We start from the raw sequence: 21,161 nt of genomic DNA on the forward strand, positions 1-21,161 counted from the left end.
CTCGAAAAACTAGATGCCGAAGTAGCTCCAGGACTCATGCAGAAGAGTGTGCTACTAGAAACAGCGCACATAGTGAGAAAAGTGATGGACTCCTAAGGAGGCGGGGTGCAACCCGGAACCCCCCGCCCCCCCCCGCACACTAAAAAAACCACCCAGTCGAATAGGATGGCTGTGATAGACAAAAGAATAAATAAATAATAATAATAAAAAGAGAGGTTATATTTACACAATGACCCCAACGTAAGAAGTCTTGTAATACCTTTAATAAACGACTATAAAAATAGTAAGGGAATCATGACACAGCCACCCACCCCCTCCAAACCTGTTTGTCGGCCCCGGGTGTGGACCGGGTAGGGAGAGGATTGGGAGGGTAGGGGACACAACGCAACAGGGCCAAGTTTCAGCGCACTCTACCAAGCTCGTGTGTGTGTGTGTGTGTGTGTGTGTGTGTATGTGTATATATATATATATATATATATATATATATATATATATATATATATATATATATATATATATATACATATGTATCCATTCTTTGCCCCCTTGACATACCACCTTGACGTGGTGAAGGTGCTCTTGAATCCCTGGAATTTGTTCCCAGGTTTGAGTCCAAGAGTCCTGTATACACATTAACACATGTAAATATGGAACAATTATTGTGGAACTTTCCACCTTTGGTAAAATTTATTGGACTGATAAACAGGAAAAGATATCGTAGATGGGATTGGGTTTATATCCGGACTGCGGTAGGATCATCAACTACCCGATGATGTCTGGACTTGAAAATATTAGATTGATAGCTCAAGGGTGTAACTGCTCTGCAAGGCTGGGTCATAGATTCCAGGGAGTCTGGTTCTGGGGATAGTATGCTCGGCATTCTATCCGGTTTGCCCGTAATATGAAAGTCATTATCTGGATACGAGACACAAAGTATAATGATACACTGTAACAATTTATGGAAAGATGAAAGGATGATTAGAGATATAATTTCATAAAGCATGGATACCTTTCTTCTGTTTTATAAACTAATGTAGAATGACAGACTTCTTAATACACTCGGTTCTAGCAAACGTTTTACATATTTTCTTAAACTTTGACAATTACTTTTTCTTCTAGTAACTGTATCGGTAATATTTCCTGTTAATGAGTAAAACTCAGTGCAAAATTTTATATTTACTTCTAAGTACTCCCCCTTTCTCTCTCTCTCTCTCTCTCTCTCTCTCTCTCTCTCTCTCTCTCTCTCTCTTGAAATTTAGGTGAAATATGGTAAGGTGGAAATAGCATAAAAATTTTAGAGACATCCTGCTGTAGATAATTGTTAGGTTAGAAATTCTCTCTGTCTTTTTTTTTTTGGACTTTAGACAAAATATAACAAGTTAATAAGAAAATTAAAATGTTCCACACCTATTCTAGATAATTTTTTGGTTGGAAATTCTGGATCAAGTAAAGATAAGTTCTCCCATAAGTGACTAGTATAGAAAAGCACTCCCTAACAAAAATGTTATTATTGACTCAAAAAAATACACAAATTTAAAATGATAGTGTCATAATTATGACATAAACACCTTTAACATTAATTAATTCTTGAGTAACAAATTCATAGTCAAACATATTTGACATGCATATTTATCGAATGCATAAACAACACGTGAAGAATTTAATCAAAACAATACTGACTTGCAATGGACCTTACCTTACAGACCTTACAATTCGTTCGGGTTGCCCCAGGTCCCTCAGTGTGAGGCGCCTTTGATGTCTACCAGAGAGTTGCTAACGCATCTTCCGGTATATTTTGCATCTTCCAGTCTTGGATGGTCTGGGATGCATCTTAGATATTTGTCGAGCTTATTCTTAAACACATCTACGCTCACTCCTGTTATGTTCCTCAGATGAGCTGGTAGCGCATTGAATAGACGCTGCATTATTGATGCTGGTGCGTGGTGGATTAATGTCCTGTGTGCTTTCCTTAATTTTCCTGGTATAGTTTTTGGCACTATTAATCTACCTCTGCTTGCTCTTAGGTTCCACCTAAGAGTAAAAATTCCCTTCTTCATCCCATCATCCGTTTTGTTCGGAAAGTGAGTTTACTTCAGTAACTCAGCTGTTTGTGTATGAACACCAGTACGGTCAACATAATTTAAGGAGTGGTTAACAGTATGGTGAGCAAATCCCGATTCCCTTTGAATGTTGCAGTATGCTTTTCACTGATCAATTGTTCCTGGCATCACAACTTTTCTGATTTTCGGTAAAAATGTTTCAGCGTTGCGCGAGTCGACTAACTCCACACAACCACAAGCCCGTGACGATGATGGTTCCACAAACCCAAATACCCACAAAGGAGTCAGAGAAGCCCGTCCCCTGTGGCGCCTTGGTTTATGGCGAAAGCAAGACTCATCAATTTGCACTGTTATCCCTGGCCCACCAATGGGATATCAACTTTAAGTTCTTTGGCAAAAGAGTACCGAAAGTGCTTCATCACCGAGCTCTCATAACGATTGGTAAACTCAGAATAAATAATTTAATTATGGAAGGTATTCTGGAGAGAAAGCCCCTATACATACCATTGCCCTGGTACCACGTATCAACTGAAATTTCCCTCCCAACGTGTACACAGGCAAAGCACAATTGGTGTCTGAGCAGTGAAGAATGAAGAAGATCTCCTTTGGCTGAAGAAGCAGCAGCAGCAGCCAGAAAGGTATCGGAGCTTACCTGGCGCAGGGGACACCTGGTATTAATCGCTGAGAAACGGCTTTTTCTCACTTTTTAAATGTCATTCGTTGTACGATTTCTGTGCCACCATTAAAATTAAGTAGACGATGACAACTTCTTGAAGAAAATCTTAAAAACTAAAAAGTATTCTCCAAATTTAGCATAGAAAATCCTTAAAGACGCAGCCAGCCACTGTCCACTGATGGTTCTTGAAATCAAGTCATATCTTTGAAGTGCTCAGCACTTATAATATAGTAGGCATCAATAAACTTGTGTCTGTCGCTCTCCTTACAAGCAGTGTTAACTGAAGAGCGTCTAGTCCAAACCATTAAAACTTGACACTGAGATCACTTAAGTTCTCTTCACAGATGATTCTGTTGCTTCATCCAGTCACTTGCAGGAACTGGAACTTCAACTAACAATGCTTTAAAAATTGGTATGCGTTCTGGGTAAAGTTAGCGGGTACAACCCACCTGAAACTTTCAAAAAAAGTTCCTAGCGTGCTCGCTCCTCTCTCTCTCTCTCTCTCTCTCTCTCTCTCTCTCTCTCTCTCTCTCTCTCTCTCTCTCAGACCATTAAATTATCAAGCTGAGGGGTTAGAAATGAGTACTTGAGTACATAGGAATGAATTGTTTCCAAATTATATGTGCTATTATTATTATTATCATTATTATTAAAAGGACAGAATGGCTCAGTAGGATTTAAACGCAGTATCTATTTAATAAATAAATTAAATAAACAAATGCCAGTGAATATGTGCAGAGGTGGCCACTCGGGTGTAACCACCGTCTCATATGGTAGACTAGAATAGAATGAAGGAGTTAGGCCAATCGCTGGGACCTATGAGGTCATTCAGCGCTGACAGGGAAATTGACAGTAACGAGGTTTGAAAAGGTGTAATAAGAGGAAAACATTGAAGTTGCGCTATGAAACAATTGTTAGAGAAGGTGGAAAGTCTGATGGAAGAAAGAGAATATGAACGGAGGTACAGTGAAAGGAATGAAAGAGGTTGCAGCTAGGGGGCGAAGGGTTGCTGCAAAGACCATTAAGTAATGTCTACAGTGCACCTGCCTCATATACTGTGTGTGTATATATATATATATATATATATATATATATATATATATATATATATATATATATATATATATATATATATATATATATATATATATATATATATATATATATGAACCCGGAACATTTACATAAACGAAATCATTTTGAAAACTGTAACACTTACACTGAAAAAAAAAAGAATTTTAAAATAGCCAAACAAACACTAAGTACTCATTAATTAACCATTTTAGAAGCGTTACAAATCAAACAAGTGGTCCCCTTTTCAAGACGTAGCCAACAGTTCCTTCCCTTTTCTTGCCTGGAGGTACATTCTCTTGTTTATTTATTTTTCTTAATTCAATTCCATCCACTCGCGTGTCTTTTTCGTCCTGGTGGAAGGTTGGTCCAAATGAGCGTCTTTGATTGGTGAATTTTAATGCGTATTGATTTAAAAAAAAAAAAAACAGAATAATTTTAATCGTGTTAAAATTATATATTTTAGTTTCATGTAATTATGGGATGTGAATTTAAAAACTGACCATCCTCTTACGTGTTATATATATATATATATATATATATATATATATATATATATATATATATATATATATATATATGTGTGTGTGTGTGTGTGTGTGTGTGTGTGTGTGTGTAATTTATATATATACATATATGTATATATATGAATACAGACACATATATAATATACATATATCTATATAGCATCATGGTATTTTCAGTGCGAGTAATTTTTCAAGAGTCTTCCCCAAATGCCATTTTTGAAACGACCGGAAACGCGGGCAATAAAGATTTTGAAAAATGGCGTTGTTGTTCTTTGAGTGGAAGATATAGGAAAATTTATTTTCGGCCGAGCCTCTTGGAAATAATATCAATCTATCATGGCGGATCTTCGGAGAGAGAGAGAGAGAGAGAGAGAGAGAGAGAGAGAGAGAGAGAGAGAGAGAGAGAGAGAGAGAGAGAGAGAATTGAAGCATCATCACTTTCACTAAGTGACGCATTGATGAAAATTTCTCCTTTTCACAATTCGAATAAATTCATCTACGAGTGAACAAACAAAACTAATTATTCAATAGAATAATTAATAATTATTAATTAAATCAGGGAAACACGGAAGCCCCGAGAGAATGCCAGAGCTTATTCATAACGATTCTGATAACCTTCCCCAATTTCAGAGGCGATTTAGCGATTCCTTATCTGGCTCCATCGGGCCCGGGCAAGGTAAGGGCGTGAGGTTTCACCTCCCGTCGGCCTCCCCTTGTCAAAACAAAAGCCTAAGGAAATATTCCGGTAAATAGATAAATATATCAAAAATGTATTTTCTTTATATAATAAGCTTTTCCAAGCATAAAAGCATTCCATTTAAAGCTTATGGGGATTTTAATAACAGAGAGAGAGAGAGAGAGAGAGAGAGAGAGAGAGAGATTTCATAGGGTGGGCACCAATTTTCATATTATACATGCATGCACATTATATATATATATATTAAGATTATTATTATTATTATTTTCTTAAAATTTTATTATTATTTCTATAATAGATATTTTTATTTTTTTCATTTTCATATTTCTCATTTTTGTTATTATTATCTAAATCTTCAATATTGTTTTGTCATCATTTTTTCATGGTGGGGGCACGTGACCAGGTGGCCCCCTGCCCTGATCCGCTAATATATATATATATATATATATATATATATATATATATATATATATATATATATATATATATATATATATATATATATATATATATATATATATATATATATATATATATATATATATATATATATATATATATATATATAAACAATACAGTATATATATATAATTACCGGAGTCTTGTATATATATAAATGTAAAATTTTATCATTCATTTATATCATTTTACGTAATCATAAACGGAAAAATGAAAAGATGAAAATCGATTTATTCAGATCTAGACTGTGAACATTCACAGAAAACGGTGTTTTGTTGAAAGGGAGACTGGTATAAAATAAGTATTTGTTTCTTCGCTTGATGGATATTTTATTGTAATTCGGTTTTTATAAATCTCTTCACCAATTTACCTATTTTTTCCTGTACTAAGTGGCTTCTGAAAACAAAACAAACAATGGTCACGGCCTCATTCATACTTTAAACTTATGAATCGTTGGTGAATCCATCAACTTTGACATTTTCTTCCTGGCTTCAATTTATTGCAGTTGCCTTGGGTATTCTTCCCTCTACGAAACTCTTGTCAATAACTAGAGCACACTATTACAGCCAACACACTTTTCAATATATTTCAGACAACACATGTTTGTGTCTGTTGTTAGATAAGCGCTGTCACACTTTTATTCTCATTTACTGTCATCGTTCGAAAAACATACATGAACCTAGGAAAAGCTTTCGATAAAATCAATCTCATAAAATCAAGGCAATGTAGAAGGTGTTGAGAAAGTACGGTATAGTTTTTTTTTTTTTTTTTAACAAATGAAGCGTATGTTAGACTAGGAAGGAGGGAGAGTAAATAATACTGACTAGGTCTAAAAATGGGTCGCAAACACTTGTGTGCAACGTTCGACTACTGCTCAGTGTCGCAATTTACAGCGTGTTCAGTGACGTGATAAGCCGATGAGAACATTTGTGGAACAGCTGACGTGCACAGATGATACTGTACTGATCTGGGACAGTGAAGAGAAAGTACAGGAATTAGTAAAAGAGTCTGAGATTGCAGGTTACAGTAAAGAGTAAATGTTTTCGACAGTAAATGGAAACCTTAAAGATAGAGCAATGAATATTTTTGGATGACAGTAAAATGACAGAAGAGGTGACTCACAATATATGGAAGGTCTCGAATTAGGTTCCTGATCCAACTCTCCCATACGGAAGTGAAGTGTAAAGCTGAATGTAAATGAAAGAGTACAACTTGAAGCTGTTAAGATGAACTGTTGTGTAGTAATATGACGGTTACACGGAAAGGACAGAAAGGTTAGAGTAGATGAAAGGATGAATAAGAGTATTTTGAGATGGTTCGGTCATGTACAAAGAATGGGAAATGATAACCTGGTGAAAAGACTATTACTCATAAGCGTTAGGGAAAAGGAGGAATTGAAGACCTAGAAAGGGCTGGACATATGGTATGCAGAAGGGGGTACCTCATATCCAAGACGTGCAAAGTCATTAGATGCACTGCTGGTGAGCCTTCTGTTTAGGTGATGAAGCGCCTAATGTTGTGGAAGTTATATTGCACATAGTGTTCATCCACGACTCAACAATTAAAGGATGAATGGGAGACCAATAGGGATAAAAAAAAAAGGGGGGGGGCGCGGGTAACATAACAGACAAACAATGACGTGTTTATCACCTTCCTCATTTATGCTGAGTAACGCAACGTCAAAGCCTGCTGCCTCCCTCTGCCCGCACGCCTGGCAGCGCCGCCACGCTCCGCCGCTGGTTGCAAAAGACAAACAAGTGCGCCTCTCCGTCGTCCCAAGTTCAATGTCGTACCTGGAGGACTGTTGCTAAAGTAGCCTCGTCAAGCCAGCGACAACGTTATTGCGAACCTGTGTGGTTTTTGTGTGCGCGCCCGTGGCTCTCGTTCCTTTCCACCAACGTAAGTCGACAGTCATATTCTTCTAGTCTTTATAAGACCAACAGCAAAACGAAGACTTCTTGACGTGACTGATAGATTGTCGCTTATCTGCAATCAAATGCAATTTCAGTAGCACGTTGGTGCTATATACCTAGACGTCGTCTCAGACGTGACTTCAGTAGGCGCTGCGATTCAGGTAACGTCCCAGGTTGCTTAAGAAGGGATAAGTGCGATTAGTTGCTGTCATAAGAAGAACGACGGAGGAAAAGTGTGAAGTACGTAAGCCCAAAAATATAGTTGGAAATTTTATTTAAATATTACCGAAATATTAATTTTTTCTCTACAAAATGCATCTCTAAAGTAAACTTTTTAACTGGGCGCGAAAATAACTGACTTGCGTGTTGCATCAACGCGGTGTCTTATGTAACTTGGCCTCAGGTGTGGAGTTATGTGTGTTTTGTTATGTTTCCTTGTACTGATAATCCTGTTATGGATTTTTATGCTAGAATAACCAGTTAACAAAAATTAATATTATTATTATTATTAGTTGTAGTAAGAGTAGTCGAATGTTAGTGGTAATACTTGAAATATTAAATATTATTACCTTTACTAATATTATAATATGAATAGAATGGAAAATACCAACTATAAAATGTTAGGCAAAGAAAATTTTTTAATAATAATAATAATAATAATAATAATAATAATAATAATAATAAATTAGCGTCGTGTTATTTTCGCGGCTCGGATCACCTACTAAACGTATTATTTTCTGAATATTCCGAAAGTTGCACAAGGAAAAAATTAGCGGTCGTTTATTTTCACGATCTGAGGAAAAAGCCTTGGTTGGATGCTCAAGTCCAGAGCTCCACACTACATCTCTTATTCCATATCAACACCTCACCACGCTTACAGGCATCCTTTGGGTAAATAAGGCCTGTGCTGGCATAAGGCAGTTTTAATTCGGGATGGGGCTGCTACCCCATGCTTATCTCTACATCGGCCGTGACCCACGGCAGTTAACCAAATACCTGGTACATAATTCATCGATTAAGTCGACAGAAGTACAATGGATTTTTCAGGCTAGTGTCATGACCGCTAGATTACGAGATTTCATGAGATATACATTTTTCCTTATCGTTTATTTATGTAACCGCTCTCCTTGTTATTTAATCTCAAGAAGGCTGACCGCTAGATAAGATTGTACGTCAAGTACCGACTATCATACAAATCTCACTGCAAGCTCTGGCCTTGAAAAGCTTCCACAGCTTCAAATGAAAGTTCCTAAGCTCCACCTGTCACCACGGAGACACCGCCTACCCGATACCCCCCGTTTCCTAACATGATTGAAAGTGGAAATTATGGCCAAATAAGCCTACAGAATCTATTATTTTTGGCTATACACCTGGAGAAGAGTTCTAGAAATACCTTTCCTATAATTAGACTTCCGTGAAATGGCTGGATTTCTCCGCAGAATCTTTATTCTAAATAAAATTATCTGAACTTATCGGAATTCCTTCATTGTGTTCATTAACATTTTTCTTTATTATAGTTATTGACTCATTTCTATATTCTAAATTAAATTAACTGAACCTATAGGATTTCCTTCTTTGTAATCATCAACATTTTCTCAATTATTAGTTGATTACTTACTTATAAGGATCTCATTCACAACGTTAAATTTGATGTCAATATTACATTTATTTCAGTTTCTAAAAATAATTTTTTTTTTCGTCTGATCTGCAACAGCATCCCACTATCTTACCTAATGCATGATCATGCATTTAGTAAAGTATATTACGAAACAAAACGCCGTGCTTGTGAATGAGATTCCGTACCTTACTGTTTGTTGGCAGACATCACAAACGCTGAACAATTTAACAATAAGCTTTGTCTTACAGTATTTAAAATAAAAAATTATTGTTGTTAAAAATTATGTTAAAATAGGCAAGGTCTGTTAGAATCCACTGCGTTTCTTAACCTAAGTATCTGATAGGATACCAGGTAGCCATTTGACTTTCGTGGGTCGCAGCCAGGATGGATTTGGGCATGGGGCTTGCAGCCTCACTCCTTCACTCCCGAAAGACACTAATAACAGTTATTATCTAAAGAAACATTATAAAAATTGGTGAAAACAGCAGAAGGGATCAAATTTAAAAGCCTGGAAGCCGGGGTGAGAGAATAATCAATATACCAAGGAATTCAGGGGCTGGTGACCACTACTCGGCTATGTGGGAAAGGGTAGCAAGCCGGGTGTTACCGAATGTTGCCAAAGGGATGCAAAAGACGACAGATCCACGTTCAAACTGAGACGAACCTTCCTCTAGGCCTAGAATTAATTCTACCATACAATTTTTCTTTAACAATCTGCGGAGATATCTTTGGACAAACGAAAACAAACAAACAAACGGGGATAGCGTGAGGAATAAATGACAAAAAGGATGAAAAGGACACAAGAATTATTATTCAGCATTTCGCAAAAGAGATTCAAATCTTTCTGTTTTTTTTTTTGTCTTGCGTCATCAGCCAACCCTTGCTGTGCTTCTTCGCTGCCAGAAGTACGATACTGCCTCCTATTTTTAAACGTTTCTTTCCCCTCGACTTTTTTGTTCAATATTTCTTGTATTCTGTCTCTCTCCTTCTTTCTCTATGATTAAATTTGACTGAACCCCTACATAATAAAACCTCCACAGCGTTAGGTGCTTTATACACCTACAATGAAAGCTCTCATTAGCATCGATTCTAACCCCGTACAAACATTGCATCACCAACCACCGTCATTCTGGATATTAAAGCCTTTTTGTTTTCCAGATACCCCTTCCATCCTATCTATCCATCCATTTCCAGACCTTTCTCTACTTCTTCCACCACCTCTTGTAAATTACCCACTTTTCACCACCCCATCAATGTCTGTTCTCTCCACACGACCGCACCGTTTCGGAATATTCTGATTGCTCTTTTTTCCTGTACTCAACTTTATTTCTACTGCTTATCTCCAAATGTTTCACCCTAAATGCTAGAGTTATCAATTGATGAATGATTTCATTTCTGTCATAAAAATTCATTCCATGTTTTACAGGATGATATGAAGAAGAAGAAGAATAAGAAGATAGCAGAGGTTCTCTCCTACTGAGGAATATTACTCTCTCTCTCTCTTTCTCTCTCTCTCTCTCTCTCTCTCTCTCTCTCTCTCTGCGTCTTCTACACCCGGAGGAGCGCTGCGTTATCTTGCAGGTGTTCGGAGCTCAAACACTGGTAACCATTATGGCGTCAGGCGGTGGGAAGATGCATATCATATACCAGGTAGGCGGGAGAACTCTTATGCATATATAAGCATTTCGTATGTATATATATATATATATATATATATATATATATATATATATATATATATATATATATATATTTTTCTTAAATTCTTTATACATGCACATAAAGATACTGAAATTACACACGTACACACACACATATATGTATACATATGTGTGTGTGTGTGTGTGTAGTTTCAGTATCTTTATGCGTATGTATAAAAAATTTAAGAAATAGGCATATATATTATAGATGTGTGGGTGCAGTTTCAGTATCTATGTGTGTATACAAAGAATTTTAAGCAACAGGTATGCTCCGAAATTATGGGCGGTCGAAGTTATAGAAAGAAAGGGTCTCATTGCAATTGCTGTTGATGAGTCTTCTTTGAAGGTTCAGGTAGAGTCTGTGAATGTATATCACTAATTTAGTCCTTGAAAGATGAATTTGACAGTAACTCCCACTCCTTTCTTTCCAAAATCACCCTCTCTTAAAAAATATTGCTGTTTGTCACAAGAACAAGAAGCAATATCCTTCCTTCAGTAGGTCTCAGGCCTCACTGTGACTCACTGTCGACTGTATCGGATTCCTCTCGAAGAACAAAAGAATCATGACATCACATAGAGATCTCGTGACGTCACGTAGGACTTATAACAGCCAAAGTCCTTCGACAACCTTGACTCGGAGTAAAAATCTGTAGTGTCTCAGCCTGGCGTATGTCCTGAGCGTTATCAGTAATCGCCATTGTGTCCAGGCGTGCTTGTATGTTTATTTTGAAGGTCACTAGCTCTCGGCCACATTGTGACTCATCACCACTCGCTTCTGTTCTGTCAGTTCAGCCATCTTGTTGATAAATCTATTCCCGAATGCTTGCAAAGTGTAAAGAAGTTATTCTTTCACTTTTAAGCGACCCCACCTCTTCTCTTAATCAGTCTATATAATTAAACTATTTACTTAAGTGTAACTGACCACTCAAACAAGAAAAAGTGAACTTTAGACAAAAGATATTGAAAAGAGATGGTGAAAAATACATTGAACGCTACCAATATCTTTCAATATTCGTTCAAGAACAGAAAATAAGACTTCAGTGACAAGATGGGTGCCCTTTACCCTACCTGGCATGGAGGGGTTAATGACCTATTTAACCCATATATGGAATGCAGATGACCTATTTCCCAAATGAGGGAAAACATTAAAAATAAAAAATGTTAAAGTGACCGACTCTGGGGTTGCTGATCTCCATGGAGTTAATATTGTTATTATTATTATTTACTCAAAATATGAACCCTATTCATATGGAACAAGCCCCCAACAGGGGCCATTCACTTGAACTTCAAGTTTCCAAAGAATATGGCATTCATTAGGAATGCGTAACAGAAGGTAATGCGAAATACGAAAAGAGGAAACCAGTCATTGGAAAAACACATAATTTAACAAATTACTAAATAAATAAAAATGTAAGTAAAATATTAAAATATACAAGTTGAATTGTATTAGGGCAGTAATGCACTGCATCTTCGCTTGAACGTCTGAAGTTCCAATTGCACACTTCTGGGAGGCTGTTCCACAGTCCAACGGTGTGAGGAATGAAGGACCTCTGGAACTGAGAAGTTCGACAGCGAGGGACATTTATTGCATACTGATGCTGCTGTTCAGCCAATCTGGTTGCTGTCGGCAGGAAGAGAGGATCAGGGATCAATTGTGAATGTGAGAGGTCTCTGTTGAAATACAACTTATGAAAAAGTGACAAACAAGAGACCATCCGTCGATGGTCCAAGACATAACTGTTACTGTTAGGAAACAGAAACCTACCACCACGAACTACTCTATCTGAAGGAGATAAATCTCTGGCAGAAGCAGACATCCACACCGGAGAACAGTATTCTAGTAAAGGAAGCACAAATGTTATAAATAAATGAGACCTTTCGAACTTTCATGCGGCATCTGCTGAAATACGGGAAGCGATGCATTCCACAACAAGCTGTAGGTCCCGTTGCTAGGTAACCAATTGGTTCTTAGGCACGTAAAATAAGTCTAATCCTTCGGGCCAGCCCTAGGAGAGCTGTTAACCAGCTCAGTGGTCTGGTTAAACTAAGGTATACTTTTTTTTCTGTCGGGTGTTGCTTGGCCATTTGTCAAGAGGTGGTACTTTCTGGTATGCTAGTGTAAGTTTTCCGGATCTTTCCTCTAAATAGTGACCCCCAACAAAGTTCGGGGTCGTTCTCTTTGGCTAAAATTTCTTGGGGGACATTATGTTTATGATAGTCTTTTGTTTGTGTTTTTACGGTCATCCCCAACGGGGCTTGCACTAAAACCCCCGCAAAGGTGGATACATACCGGGTTAAAACCCTTGGGGGTCACTATCTAGGAAAGGTCCTGTTTTCTTATATATTTACAGGCTGCACAGTCCTTGTTCTTGATTTCCAGGTTTTGGGCTCCATCGCCGTGGGCATGGGTGGGCTGGTGGCGTCTCTGACCATGGGGTACACATCCCCAGCCCTGCCTTCAATGCAGAAGGACCCAGACTTCACCCTGACGGAGGAAGATGTGAGTTGAGAGGCAAAGAAGTCCCTCTGATAGACAAATAATGTGAAGGATAGTGAGAATTGACGTAGTTGATGCTAGAAGTTTGAAATTGAAGTTTAGCTGATTAATTGTTTGCTCTTGTTGCGCTAGACAAACATTGCTTGTAAGTGATTACGTATGAAGTATTTGATTTCCCACAGTAAACGATTGATTGTGGGTAACAGTGTATACCCACAGCTGTTTTTTTCCTATGATTAAACACTGTTAATATTTTTTTCATGGCCAAACTTCTCCCCCACAGTCCTCTCCTCATTCCCACAATGAAGATATCACGAATTAATTATTCATTCCCAGATCTCCATTAACTATATTTAATACACAATGCCCACAGTCCAAAACATTCCCACATTTAATATTTCATTCACATAGATAACAGAAAAAGATTGTTTTTGTTGGTTTTTCATTCCCACAGTTAGCGTCATTCCCACATTTCATATTTCATTCCCAAAGGTGACCAAGAAATTCCCGCTGTTGATTTTTCAATCCCACAGATTCACCCTCACATCGATAATTCACTCCCACTACCAAAGACTCCTTCCCACAACGCTAAATATTCAGATAGCTCACAAAACTTTTTGTCATGTATTTAAGAAAATCACCCAAATATTGTCCTACATTTCAGGTCTAACCGGAAAAAGTAGGTAAAGTTGACTCCTAAGAAGTTCTTTGTAAGCAATTAAATTAAGGTAAAGATATGTCAAGGTCAAAGAAACAAGGCGAACATAGGTCAAGGTCAATCTAAAGGTGACTTTAAACCAGACAGTTTTTTGGTAAATGGCTAAACTTAATTCAAAAGGTTGAGATCAATGTAAAGTTGACTATAGCAAGAGATTTTTATGCTAAGTAAACGAATTTAGATGAAAATGGCTCAAGACAAAGTTAACTTTTAAAAAAGAATGTGAATCCCAGGTCTGATAAACAGAGCAACTGGCTTTATTCTATCCCAGTACAGGCTTGAATCAGCCATGTAGTTTACTGACAGCATGATATTTGGTAAACCAGATGTGCAGCATGAGCGTTAACCAAGTAGAGAAGGAAGCCATAATTTGATTTACCTTCACTTTCCAGGGCTCCTGGATAGCTGCAGTGTTGCCAGCCAGTGCCCTTTTGGGCAGCCTAGTAGCTGGCCCCATGTTAGACCAGATTGGGAGGAAGAAATCCCTAGTGTTGTCAACATTGCCTTTCATGTTATGTGAGTAAAACGGCCTCTTATCAACGCTATACCCAGAAAACAATTGCATCATTTCTATGGACACTTTTTAATGTTAAATTTAACACTGATTTGTTCTATTCCCAGCGTGGGCGTTGATAGCAACTTCAAACACCGTCTGGGGAGTCATTCTCGGGCGACTGTTAGGAGGCGCGTGCGTGGGTGCACAAGCAGTGGCCGGCTCAGTATTCATGCCTGAGATTATTCAGGTAAATCTGAGGAATCAGATGATGTTCTTCCCCACGATTCTGGGAACTCTGGGTGAGTCTGTCTGTGTGCATATTCTCACATTGTGTAGACATCATTTGGTGATTCTTAATGAATATAGAATATTTTCTCCTGCCCAGAATCTTGTCAGTTTTTGATGAGCTCAACTCTTCAACAGGGATTCTGGTGAGCTACGCAGTTGGACAGTATCTAGCCTGGAGGGAACTGGCGTGGCTTGGGTGCATTTCTTGCATACCTCAGCTGGTTTGTCTGTGGCCACTGCCCGAAACGCCTTACTTTCTGACGCGCACAGGTTTCTCACATATTTTAGTTCTTGACCACATTTCCTATTCAAGTTAACATTTACTCATCCAAATTATTTTGTGTATTTGTTGTAATTTCATTGCTTTAACCGATCTCCATCTTAAACACTATTATTTCATTGCTTTTTAGGTAAAAAAGACTCATCCCTGGAGGCCTTGAGGAAGCTTCGACAAACTTCACAAGAAGTCGAGAAAGAACAGCAGGAACTCGACGAAAGCTGCACAAACAGTCAGAAAGGATCTTCTACAAGTTTAGCAGATCTGTTGCAGCCTCCTAACTTGTGGCCTGTTGCAATAGGCTCAGCCCTCATGCTTGCGCAGCAAACCACGGGCATCAATGCTGTCATTTTCTACTCCTCTACTATTTTCGAAGCTGGTGGGGATGGCCTAGACCCAAACACAGCCTCCACACTGCTAGGCATAGTCAATTTCTTAGGCGTATTTGTGAGCATGTACTTCTGTGCCACGTGCAAGAGGAGGTATATCCTGGCATTGTCCACATACGCCCTCCTCATCTCCTTGTCCGTCATATCAGCCTTCTTCTGGATGCACGAATCAGCCCCAGCCTTTAGCAAGAGCCTGTCTTTCGTACCAGTCGTAGCAATGTTCGCCTACATTTTTGGGTTTTCCATCGGCTGGGGCCCTGTGCCCTGGATATTCCTCGGTGAAGGAATACCAAGCAGAGTCAGGGGTATAGCTGTAGCAGTCATTGTGGCAATCAACTGGGGATCAGCCTTTGTTGTGACCAAAACATTCCAGTGGAGCATATCCTTCTTGGGTATTCACTACACATTCTTCACTTATGCCTTGATCACGGGTGCTGCAGGTGCCTTCATCCACAGGTCGATGCCGGAGACCTTTGGGAAATCAGTCGCTGAAATGGACAGTTTCTACCTCCAGCCATCAAAGTCCAAAGAGGAATGAGGATTTTTGCTTCTGCTCGATCAGTTTCTATTACAGTTTGGAAGAAACTACATTACTGCAAACTCCCTCTGACATTTTACAAGACGTACAGTACTGCTCAATCCTGCTACAAGAAATTGCAGTGTTACTCAATCCATCTACCAGAAACTGCAATATTGCTCAATCCTTCTAAAAGAAATTGCAATATATTTTAATCCATTACAAAAAATTGCTGTGTATTGGAATTCTTCTGGAAAAAAATTCAGTATTGTTCTAAGATTTCTGAATAAATACACTTTTGTTCAAAACCTTGTCCAGATATTGCAGTACTGTTCAAGAATTCTAGAGCAACTTACAGGTTTTTGAAAATTTCAGGGAAGGGGTACTTTATTGTCCAAGCCTTCCGATAGAAATTGATGTGTTCTGAGCAACATTCTAGCCTTTTGGAAGATAAAACAGTGCAGTACAGTATTCTGGTCCTCAGGAATATAGAACATTGAAATACCCTAGGCATCAGGAATACAGAATAGTGAAATACCCTAGCCTTCAGGAATACAGAACAGTGAAATACCCTAGCCTTCAGGAATATAGAACAGTGAAATACCCTAGCCTTCAGGAATATAGAACAGTGAAATACCCTAGCCTTCAGGAATATAGAACAGTGAAATACCCTAACCTTCAGGAATATAGAACAGTGCAATGCCCTAGCCTTCAGGAATACAGAACAGTACAAAACACTAGCCATCAAGAATTTAGAACTTTGCAGCAATCTAGTCCTTTAAGAATAAAGACTACAGTACTCAAGCCTTCCAGAAGAAACTGAAGAAGTCTTCTAGCCTCCTAAAACTCAGTAAAATATTCCAGAATTCTAGATTACAGTATACTATTCTATCCTTCTCAAAAAAGTACATATTATTATACAATTCTAAAAAAATGCAATATTACGATTACTGCGTGCGTTTGCCTTTGTACAGTAATACGAGTGTTGAGTTTGTCACAAATGTCTTTCACAATAAAATAAAACTTATTTGAAACGCCCGTAGTATTTAATTCTCCTTTTCAATAGACGTATAGGTTCAAGTCAATTTAATGGCGACATTTTTATTACCTTCTACCTACGTTGCATGTATACAAATACAGTATATATCTCCATAGTTTTTGTTCACAATACATACCTACGTAACGAAAGGAAATTAGCATTCCAAGGACAGAAAGTAACATAAAAGTAACCTAAAATGGCAAGCAAACTTCGGAACTCTAAGACTGCTTTTGTTTTCCTTGTCCTACAAGCGACCATCTCTACATAGGCGGTTCTACCCTCTTTTCCTACAAGATCTGGGAAAGCCATAAGACCTCACGTTGACTTCATTTTGGCCAATATAAAATAACTATTGATCTTAATTAAACTATGAAAGGACTGTTAGAGAGGTTGGACAGTAAGATTGAAGAGAGGTATAGCTGGTTTGGAGGTAAAGTAAAAAGCTAAAAAAACAAAATGGGTGCAGCTGGGGGCCGAAGGGACGCCGCAAACAACCTTGGAAAAGGCGCACGGATAAAATTATTGTTATCGATCAAGATTAAAATCTTGAGTCATTTTTAAGTAGATTAAACCTTGTGTTTATCATTTGCACACACACATATATATATACTGTATATATGAACAGACAGATATATAGATAGATTGGTTCACCATCGACCTATTGATAATTATGTCAGTGCGCCGAATTATGCGTCTTATTTATATATAATCACTGACGAAAACACAAAGTTTTTACGTTTTTCCCAACTAAAAAGAATGAGTCTTTGTTTCTTGTGAAAAAATCGAAGACTGTTGTGAATATTTAAGGGAGTGTCCCCACTTGCTCTTTCATTTCCTAATTCTGGTCATGCAAAAAATTCTCTCTCTCTCTCTCATGCGTTAGATAATGAGATACAGCACCTATTTCAACATCCTTTGAAGAATGTGATAAGGTACAAGTGATGACTGCAGGCACAGTAGGAGAAGAGACCTTCCTTTGAACCGCGTAACTTTTTAGCTTGGCGTTAGATGAATATATGAATAAAGACGAAATCCACGAAAGAAAGGAACCAACGGAGTGATGCAAGGTCTGTCGACTTACAGTCCTTTACTTAGCGGACTCCGCTAAGCGAAGGACCATAAGTCGAAATGCCTCGCAGCACTCCATTGTTTCTCTTTCCTTCGTGGATTTTATCCTCAGTAAATATTAAGATCCCTTTGTACTGTTCATCAGGCAAAATAAAAGGAAGGAATTTAGATATTAAACCTAACGAATTAAGTACTGAATATGTCCATCCGATATTAAAACGTCCATTCACGAACGAAGATCAAGTATATTTTATTCTATTCATAAATTACAGGACAAGCACATTCTTTCAAAATTCTAAACTCTTTATAAGTCGTAGAGCTAAGTTAGAGTATTTAACTGTTACTCTTGTTAACACCAAATTGAACGAAATGGGATGAAAGATCTAATGGCAAGTTGAAAACATACGCGGTTCAAAGAAGGTCTCTTCTCCTACTGTCCCTTCAGCCATCACTTGTACCTTATCACATTCCCCAAAGAATGTTGAAATAGGTAATGTATTTATTCTCTTGTCAATGGGTCTTCTATTTAATGTATCTCATTATCTAACGCATAAGAGAGAGAGAGAGAGAGAGAGAGAGAGAGAGAGAGAGAGAGAGAGAGAGAGAGAGAGAGAGAGAGAGTTTTTGCATGACCAGAATTAGGAAATAGAGAACATTGGGAGACACTCCCTTAAATATTCACAATAGTCTTCGATTCCCTTCAGATGTTTTCACAAGAAACAAAGACTCGTTCTTTTTAGTTGGGAGAAATGTAAAACTTTGTGTTTTCATCAGTAATTATTAATTATTATATATAAATAAGACCCGTGATTCAGAGTACTGACAATTTTCAATAGGTCGATGGTGAACCAAACTATCTATATACCTATTTATCAGTATATATATATGTATGTATATATATATATATATATATATATATATATATATATATATATATATATATATATATATATATATATATATATCTTTTTACTGCCATACACAAATTCGCCAAACGGTTAGTCGTTCGATCGACGAAGTTCGACAAAAGTAGGTCTGGTCGCTGTTTGGATGGGTGACCAGTACGGAAAGCTAGATGCCTCATGCGCTCCTCCACCTTAGAAAACCACCACAGTCGACTAGCCAGGTACATTACTGACAGCTTTTGTCAACAAGGGCTCATTAGATTTTTCATGATGTTCCATCTCCTAAACCTGTCTTCCCTCTGGGATCGAACTCTGGTTGCTAGTAGGTGAGATAGCCCACGGACCTGGGCTCACGTTAGCAAGGTCCGTGGTCTGACCAGCTATGAGCTCCCACAGCCCTGAACTATGGAACACGCTGACCGCATTCTCTACCAAACCACTGGACCACAAAGAAGTTAACTTATTAAATTTAATACGCCCACTAATTCCTCGGCCATTTTGAAGCACCTTTAAGAGAATGAACTGATTTGAAATGAACGACAATGATAATTCTGGATCTATCTTTTCATAAGTTAGCGAAGTGACATTTTATTTCTGAGGTGAAATATATTTCACAGGTGTCGGCTGACGGCGGTTTTTGAAATGCCGTGAGAAAGATTTTGAGTTGAATGAATCATCTATTGCAGCTGACCTGTAAAAACATGATGAGTACATATTATACAAACATATATATATACATATATATTTATATATATACTTTTATATATTATATATACATATATATGAAAATATATTTATATATATAAATATTATATATACATATATATGAAAATATATTTATATATATAAATATTATATATATATATATATATATATATATATATATATATATATTACTGCTTGTCAAAAATACAACTGCTTAATGGCTAATATCCAACAGTCAGCAATTATCATCTCAAAATCGGCAGTTAAAACATACATATTTTACAACAATGACCAAAAAACTGCTATTCTGGGATTTACAATCTTGTAAACAACCGAACGAAAAGTAAATAACTGAAAATAGAATGGAATTGGAACATAGAATTTAGACCAAAGGCCAAGCGCTGAGACCTACGAGGTCATTCAGCGCTAAAACGAAGTCGACAGTAAAAGGTTTGAAAGGTGTAACAGGAAAACCTCGCAGCTGAATCAATTGTTAGGAGAGGATGGAAAGTCAGATGGAAGAAAGAGAATATGAAAGGAGGTACAGTAAAAGGAACGAAAGGGGTTGCAGCTGGGGGCCAAATTCTTATAGTATATTATTATATGGAGGTCAATTTTAGTGTTTTCCTCTACTGGTGTTACTGGTGTTATTCTAGCGTAAGAAACCCCACAATATCTCGAAGTACATTCTAGCCCGTCTTGTAAGAAACACACACAGAGATATATATATATATATATATATATATATATATATATATATATATATATATATATATATATATATATATATATATATATTAATGAATAAATATACTCCATGGAGTCTCTCTTGGCTTAAACAGTTACTGAAGTACCTGGTCGTGAGTTGAGTGTGGTGGGGTCACAGCCAGGAGGGTAAGAAGAGTGTTTGTGCTGGCGAATTCATCGTGAAACAACAATGGGTTGTTTCCTTCCCCACCAGCCATTCATCTCTCTCTCTCTCTCTCTCTCTCTCTCTCTCGATAAAAAATGAGGTAGGATTGCGTGAATAAGTCTTGCAGTGGAGGGAAAGATGCATCATCTTATGTTTTTAAGCATAACGTGTTGAAGGCATCAGTTTGTAGTTTGTTTGTATGTGCGTGGTTGTGTGCGTATGTGTTTACGACCTTGGTGACCACATAAACCTTTGACCCCTAAGGATAACCTTGACCTTCACTCCTTGGGATGACTTATACCAACTCCCATTCAGAGTTAGCCAAAATCTGGCCAGAAGGCGATAAGAGACGGGGCCAAAAACACAAACTTGGTTTTATTTATACCAAATTTCCAAAGAAAAACAGCAACAGCAATATTAAACTGTTTGTAATTGTTTATACTTCTCAATGTCACAGCGGGAACTAATGTACCCTCAGTGACCCAATCGTATAATTATCTTCAATAATTTATTACTCGGCCACACATTACGTCGTTGCAAGTCTATTTCATATTTCATCGTAAAAGTAATAATTAAATGATTAACTAATAATCAGATAATAACATGGTAACTGCTTACATAAATATTA

At 37.6% G+C, this 21,161-nt stretch overlaps 2 protein-coding genes across 5 annotated transcripts in view; one reads left to right on the forward strand and one right to left on the reverse strand.

The window, feature by feature from the left end:
- The window catches only part of LOC136829730 (serine-rich adhesin for platelets-like), a 62,645-nt gene that overhangs the window by 40,189 nt on the left and 1,295 nt on the right, over positions 1–21,161 (reverse strand). The window lies entirely within an intron of this gene.
- On the forward strand, positions 6,337–16,939 carry LOC136829731 (facilitated trehalose transporter Tret1-like). Of its 2 annotated transcripts, none has more exons than XM_067088543.1 (7): positions 6,337–7,389; positions 10,448–10,671; positions 13,102–13,221; positions 14,329–14,452; positions 14,558–14,731; positions 14,856–14,990; positions 15,131–16,939. In XM_067088543.1, the coding sequence occupies exons 2-7, from the start codon at positions 10,633–10,635 to the stop codon at positions 15,922–15,924; spliced, it is 1,386 nt and encodes a 461-aa protein (XP_066944644.1). In that variant the 5' UTR covers positions 6,337–7,389; positions 10,448–10,632; the 3' UTR covers positions 15,925–16,939. The 2 variants fall into 2 exon arrangements, with proteins under 2 accessions (XP_066944644.1, XP_066944645.1); XM_067088544.1 differs by lacking the exon at positions 6,337–7,389 and adding an exon at positions 7,497–7,643.

This window comes from Macrobrachium rosenbergii, chromosome 45 (assembly GCF_040412425.1).
Source record: "Macrobrachium rosenbergii isolate ZJJX-2024 chromosome 45, ASM4041242v1, whole genome shotgun sequence".
NCBI classification, from domain to species: Eukaryota; Metazoa; Arthropoda; class Malacostraca; order Decapoda; family Palaemonidae; genus Macrobrachium; species Macrobrachium rosenbergii.